The sequence below is a fragment of the Oncorhynchus kisutch genome, unplaced genomic scaffold (assembly GCF_002021735.2).
Source record: "Oncorhynchus kisutch isolate 150728-3 unplaced genomic scaffold, Okis_V2 Okis06b-Okis10b_hom, whole genome shotgun sequence".
In the NCBI taxonomy this organism is placed as follows: domain Eukaryota; kingdom Metazoa; phylum Chordata; class Actinopteri; order Salmoniformes; family Salmonidae; genus Oncorhynchus; species Oncorhynchus kisutch.
Window position 1 is genome coordinate 20017797 of NW_022261983.1, and position 7248 is coordinate 20025044.

General features: G+C 48.5%; 1 protein-coding gene across 1 annotated transcript in view; it reads right to left on the minus strand.

The window, feature by feature from the left end:
* Positions 1–591: 591 nt before the first annotated feature.
* traf7 (TNF receptor-associated factor 7) overlaps positions 592–7248 on the minus strand; it is a gene marked incomplete in the record, with an annotated part of 37631 nt that continues 30974 nt past the window's right edge. The window contains 4 exon segments of the mRNA XM_031814126.1: positions 592–2267; positions 3844–3963; positions 4625–4756; positions 7056–7175. Of these exon segments, the coding sequence (XP_031669986.1) occupies positions 2253–2267; positions 3844–3963; positions 4625–4756; positions 7056–7175 (387 nt within the window).

Below are 7248 nucleotides of genomic sequence, written 5' to 3' on the forward strand. Positions count from 1 at the left end.
GGCCAGCCTTCAGACCAGAGAACACGGCCAGCCTTCAGACCAGAGAACACGGCCAGCCTTCAGACCAGAGAACACGGCCAGCCTTCAGACCCGAGAACACGGCCAGCCTTCAGACCAGAGAACACGGCCAGCCTTCAGACCAGAGAACACGGCCAGCCTTCAGACCAGAGAACGCGACCAGCCTTCAGACCAGAGAACGCGACCAGCCTTCAGACCAGAGAACACAACTGCCTTCAGCTCTCTGCTATCTCCCAGAATACACCCTGGTCATCACTGTACTTAATGAAATATCCTGTTGTTTTAGTGTGTGAATTCTTACTGAAAATGTAACCACTATTATCGCCCAGCGTCTGTCAGAGACATGTGGCTGTTACATCTGAGGCCCAGAGGGGGGCAGCAGAGAGCTGTGGAGATATTCACGATGGTCATCTATTACAGCACACAGTGGTTCTTAACCTGGAGTCCTCGAACGGGGGAGGCCACCGGCCCGGCCGATCCACTACGGGGGAGGGACCCACCCGGCCGATCCAGGGGGACCAGTCACCGACTTCAGAGTGTACACTATTTTAACATTAGGGATCAGTCACACACTTCAAAGTGTACAGTATTTTAATGATCAGATAAATCAGGCGTACATCAAGTATACAACAGAACATCTAACAGATCTAGGATCAGAGAGAAGACATGATCAGTTTCTACATTACCCCCAGACTGATCACATATATTACTACCCTACCCCCCCCCCCCCCCCAGACTGATAACATCAATTAGTAACACATTGACATGATCAGTTTCTACATTACCCCCCCATTCTGATCACATCAATTAGTAACACAGTGACATGATCAGTTTCTACATTACCCCCAGACTGATCACATATATTACTACATTACCCCCCCCCCCCCCAGACTAATCACATCAATTAGTAACACATTGACATGATCAGTTTCTACATTTACCCCCCACCCCCCCCCGATGGATCACATGATCAGTTTCTACATTTACCCCCCCCCCCAGACTGATCACATGATCAGTTTCTACATTTACCCCCCCCAGACTGATCACATGATCAGTTCTCTTCATGTTTCATGGTTAGTAAAGAGAGAACCAGAGGAGGGAGGAGACCAGAGGAGGGAGGAGACCAGAGGAGGGAGGAGACCAAGAGAGAACCAGAGGAGGGAGGAGACCAGAGGAGGGAGGAGACCAAGAGAGAACAGGGATAATGGAGGCATCTCTTGCATTCACACAGTCTTCTTAATGACGGACATATTTCAGTATGGTACAGATCATTCCAAACCGTTGACACATTCGCTGAGTAGTGGTCCTGAACACAGCCTACCTGGCATCATCATCAACACCACCATCATCATCATCATGGCACTACCACCACCACCATCATCATCATCATGGCACTACCACCACCACCACCATCATCATCATGGCACTAAACACAGAGCTGCAGAGTAGTGGTGAACACAGCCTAGTTGTTGCTAGCAGAGCCCATCACGGTCCATTCTAAAACACTGACGTCAGTCCCTCCGGGTCAATACCGGTCCAGTTCCCCGGGTCAGAACCGGTCCAGTCCATTCTAAAACACTGACGTCAGTCCCCCCGGGTCAGTAACGGTCCAGTCCCCCCGGGTCAGTCCCGGTCCAGTCCCCCCGGGTCAGTCCCGGTCCAGTCCCCCCGGGTCAGTAACGGTCCAGTCCCCCCGGGTCAGTAACGGTCCAGTCCCCCCGGGTCAGTAACGGTCCAGTCCCCCGGGTCAGTAACGGTCCAGCCCCCCGGGTCAGTAACGGTTCAGCCCCCCGGGTCAGTCCCCCGGGTCAGTAACGGTCCGGTCACCAGGTCAGTAACGGTCCGGTCACCAGGTCAGTAACGGTCCAGTCCCCCGGGGGACTGAACTGAAGCCAAGGCATTAACTTGGGGAGCTAACAAGTCTTCAGTACACAGTTCTGGAATTGTCCCAATCAGGGGAGGGCTGGTGTCGTCAGTGGGCAGAGCTAAGGTATGGCAGCTCCACCCATAATGCACTGGGCTAAGGACACAAAGGTCGTGATCACTTCTGACCCTGCCCACATCAGGGGTTAAAGTTCCTATAGTAGAGATATTAAAAACAGTCATGATCCTGAAGGATGATGAACCAATCAGTGTGTGTGTGTGTCAGAGTTCATATGGTCCGTTTGACACAGGGTGGTCCACTGGGAACATACAGCTGCTCTCCAGCAACCTCTCAAACCAATCAGCATCCTCTAACATGTCCACACCTGGAGACACAGAGAGAGACACAGAGAGAGAGACATTGACATTGTTGTTTAACAAGCTAACGTTAGCTGGCTGGCTCATTAGCAAACATTAGCTGACGTTTGTGATCTTAAAACACTGTTTACCTAGCTAGCTAGCTAGCATGTCTTAAGCTAAAGTATGGCTGGTGTCAGTAAACGTTGAAAAGCGTAATGAAATTTTTGCCAGCAGGGCTGGTTTGGCTGTTTTCATGTTATTCCGAGGTAAACAAAGCATTGGCCAGAGCGTCAGGTGTGCGCTCCGAGAGAGAAATGAGATGGGCGGGGCTAAAAGCTGAAGAGGGCGTGAACGATGCTGAATGGGCGGGGCTAAAAGCTGAAGAGGGTGTGAACGATGCTGAATGGGCGGGGCTAAAAGCTGAAGAGGGTGTGAACGATGCAGAATGGGCGGGGCTAAAAGCTGAAGAGGGTGTGGCTGATGCTGAATGGGCGGAGCTAGAAGCTGAAGAGGGTGTGAACGATGCTGAATGGGCGGGGCTAAAAGCTGAAGAGGGTGTGAGAGAGAGAGAGACTTTGAGAGACTAATAATAATAATATTTTTTTGCTGCCTAAGACCGAATCCAGGTGGTGAGTCACATATGGAGACTTCAGTGACTAAAATAGTTAAAATATATAGAGATTATTATTATTTATTTTTCTATTCCTGATCTTTCTTCTCTCGCTCAGATAAAGGACAAACTTCCTTTACATTTATTTTGGGACTAGCCGTTGTTCCATGTAGTGAAATCTTATTTAAAATGCTTTCGTACGGGCTAATAGCAGTAATGCTAATTTCAATGTTTCATCACAGCATTTAGAAACTGTTTTGATACCTTCAAAATTCTAAATCAAATAGCTAAACGAACCACGGAATGACCTTCTTAAAACCATTCCACATGTTATCTTTAGTAGAGGGTTAACTGATAGACTGTAGAGGGTCGGTTAACTGATAGACTGTAGAGGGTCGGTTAACTGATAGACTGTAGAGGGTCGGTTAACTGATAGACTGTAGAGGGTCGGTTAACTGATAGACTGTAGAGGGTCGGTTAACTGATAGACTGTAGAGGGTCGGTTAACTGATAGACTGTAGAGGGTCGGTTAACTGATAGACTGTAGAGGGTCGGTTAACTGATGGACTGTAGAGGGTCGGTTAACTGATAGACTGTAGAGGGTCGGTTAACTGATAGACTGTAGAGGGTCGGTTAACTGATAGACTGTAGAGGGTCGGTTAACTGATAGACTGTAGAGGGTCGGTTAACTGATAGACTGTAGAGGGTCGGTTAACTGATAGACTGTAGAGGGTCGGTTAACTGATAGACTGTAGAGGGTCGGTTAACTGATAGACTGTAGAGGGTCGGTTAACTGATGGACTGTAGAGGGTCGGTTAACTGATGGACTGTAGCGGGTCGGTTAACTGATGGACTGTAGAGGGTCGGTTAACTGATAGACTGTAGAGGGTTGGTTAACTGATAGACTGTAGAGGGTGGGTTAACTGATAGACTGTAGAGGGTGGGTTAACTGATAGACTGTAGAGGGTTAACTGATAGACTGTAGAGGGTACCTTGACGGTGCTGTCCACAGCTCCAGAGAACAGGCGCCCCCTGCTGACGGCCAGGGCGGTTACACTCCCCTGGTGTCTGAGGAGGGTCTGGGTACAGATCATGTTGTCCATGCTCCACACCTGTTGACAAACAGGCTGGGTTACTTTAAAAAACACACACAGTTGATTATTACAAGTAACTGCCAGAATAAAGGAAACACCAACATAGTGTCTTAATAAGGTGTTGGGTCACCAACCACCAGGTAACTGCCAGAATAAAGGAAACACCAACATAGTGTCTTAATAAGAGGTTGGGTCACCAACCACCAGGTAACTGGCAGAATAAAGGAAACACCAACATAGTGTCTTAATAAGGTGTTGGGCCATCAGGTAACTGCCAGAATAAAGGAAACACCAACATAGTGTCTTAATAAGGTGTTGGGCCATCGGGTAACTGCCAGAATAAAGGAAACACTAACATAGTGTCTTAATAAGGTGTTGGGCCACCAGGTAACTGCCAGAATAAAGGAAACACCAACATGGCGTTGGGCCACCAGGTAACTGCCAGAATAAAGGAAACACCAACATAGTGTTTTAATAGGGTGTTGGGCCACCAGGTAACTGCCAGAATAAAGGAAACCACCACCAACCAGAACAGCTTCAATACACCTTGGCATCGATTCTACAAGTGTCTGGAAGTCGATTGGAGGGAAGTGACACCATTCTTCCACAAGAGAATTCCATCATTTGGTGGAAGGTCAGACAGACGGTCAGAGAGACAGACGGTAAGAGACAGACTTACCCTGAGTGAGCGGTCATAGGAGGCGCTGAACACCTTGGTCTGGTCTGGTGTAGAGATAACTGCTAGAGCGTACACTGTTCCCACGTGACCCGTTAGGGTCCGGACCTGCTCCTTGGACTCTATATCCCAGACCTAGAGAACACATCAGGGATCCACATTAAAAACACTCTCCCCCACATGACCTGTTAGGGTCCGGACCTGAGACTATATCCCAGACTTAGAGAACACATCAGGGATCCACATTAAAAACACTGTCCCCTACATGACCCGTTAGGGTCCGGACCTGAGACTCTATATCCCAGACCTAGAGAACACATTAGGGATCCACATTAAAAACACTGTCCCCTACATGACCCGTTAGGGTCCGGACCTGAGACTATATCCCAGACCTAGAGAACACATCAGGGATCCACATTAAAAACACTGTCCCCCACATGACCTGTTAGGGTCCGGACCTGAGACTCTATATCCCAGACCTAGAGAACACATTAGGGATCCACATTAAAAACACTGTCCCCTACATGACCCGTTAGGGTCCGGACCTGAGACTCTATATCCCAGACCTAGAGAACACATCAGGGATCCACATTAAAAACACTGTCCCCCACATGACCTGTTAGGGTCCGGACCTGAGACTATATCCCAGACCTAGAGAACACATCAGGGATCCACATTAAAAACACTGTCCCCTACATGACCTGTTAGGGTCCGGACCTGAGACTATATATGTGAAGGTGATATGGGTAATGGCTACAGCCTCATGATCTGGGACGACAGAGCCAACATTCATACAGCCACTGAACCTGTTGTAACTACCCATCCTGGATCTGGGACGACAGAGCCAACATTCATACAGCCACTGAACCTGAACCTGTTGTAACTACCCATCCTGGATCTGGGACGACAGAGCCAACATTCATCCAGCCACTGAACCTGTTGTAACTACCCATCCTGGATCTGAGACGACAGAGCCAACATTCATACAGCCACTGAACCTGTTGTAACTACCCATCCTGGATCTGAGACGACAGAGCCAACATTCATACAGCCACTGAACCTGTTGTAACTACCCATCCTGGATCTGGGACGACAGAGCCAACATTCATACAGCCACTGAACCTGTTGTAACTACCCATCCTGGATCTGGGACGACAGAGCCAACATTCATACAGCCACTGAACCTGTTGTAACTACCCATCCTGGATCTGAGACGACAGAGCCAACATTCATACAGCCACTGAACCTGTTGTAACTACCCATCCTGGATCTGAGACGACAGAGCCAACATTCATACAGCCACTGAACCTGTTGTAACTACCCATCCTGGATCTGGGACGACTGTCCCTTGAGGACAGTATAAATCATGTCCCCTTGAGGACGGTATAAATCATGTCCCCTTGAGGACGGTATAAATCATGTCCCCTTGAGGACGGTATAAATCATGTCCCCTTGAGGACGGTATAAATCAAGTCCCCTTGAGGACGGTATAAATCAAGTCCCCTTGAGGACGGTATAAATCATGTCCCCTTGAGGACGGTATAAAATCATGTCCCCTTGAGGACGGTATAAATCATGTCCTCTTGAGGACGGTATAAATCATGTCCCCTTGAGGACGGTATAAAATCATGTCCCCTTGAGGACGGTATAAAATCATGTCCCCTTGAGGACGGTATAAATCATGTCCCCTTGAGACGGTATAAATCATGTCCCCTTGAGGACGGTATAAATCATGTCCCCTTGAGGACGGTATAAATCATGTCCCCTTGAGGACGGTATAAAATCATGTCCCCTTGAGGACGGTATAAATCATGTCCCCTTGAGGACGGTATAAATCATGTCCCCTTGAGGACGGTATAAATCATGTCCTCTTGAGGACGGCATAAATCATGTCCCCTTGAGGACGGTATAAATCAAGTCCCCTTGAGGACAGTATAAATCATGTCCCCTTGAGGACGTTATAAATCATGTCCCCTTGAGGACGGTATAATCATGTCCCCTTGAGGACGGTATAAATCATGTCCCCTTGAGGACGGTATAAATCATGTCCCCTTGAGGACGGTATAGGTATAAATCATGTCCCCTTGAGGACGGTATAAATCATGTCCCCTTGAGGACGGTATAAATCATGTCCCCTTGAGGACGGTATAAATCATGTCCCCTTGAGGACGGTATAAATCATGTCCCCTTGAGGACGGTATAAATCATGTCCCCTTGAGGACGGTATAAATCATGTCCCCTTGAGGACGGTATAAATCATGTCCCCTTGAGGACGGTATAAATCATGTCCCCTTGAGGACGGTATAAATCATGTCCCCTTGAGGACGGTATATATATATATATGTGTCTCTGTGTGTGTGTGTGTGTGTGTGTGTGTGTGTGTGTGTGTGTGTGTGTGTGTGTGCGCGTGTGTATATCTGTGTGTGTGTCTTACATGTATAAGGTTCTCGTAGGTGCCACAGACGATGTGATGGTTGGTGACAGCGATGGAATAGACACTGCCCCCACTGGTCTGGAGGACATGAACACAGTCCAGGGAACGGATGTCCCAGATCTGATGACCGGGGAGAGGAGAGAGAGGAGAGGGGGAGGGGGAGGAGAGAGGAGGGAGGAGAGAGGAAAGAGGA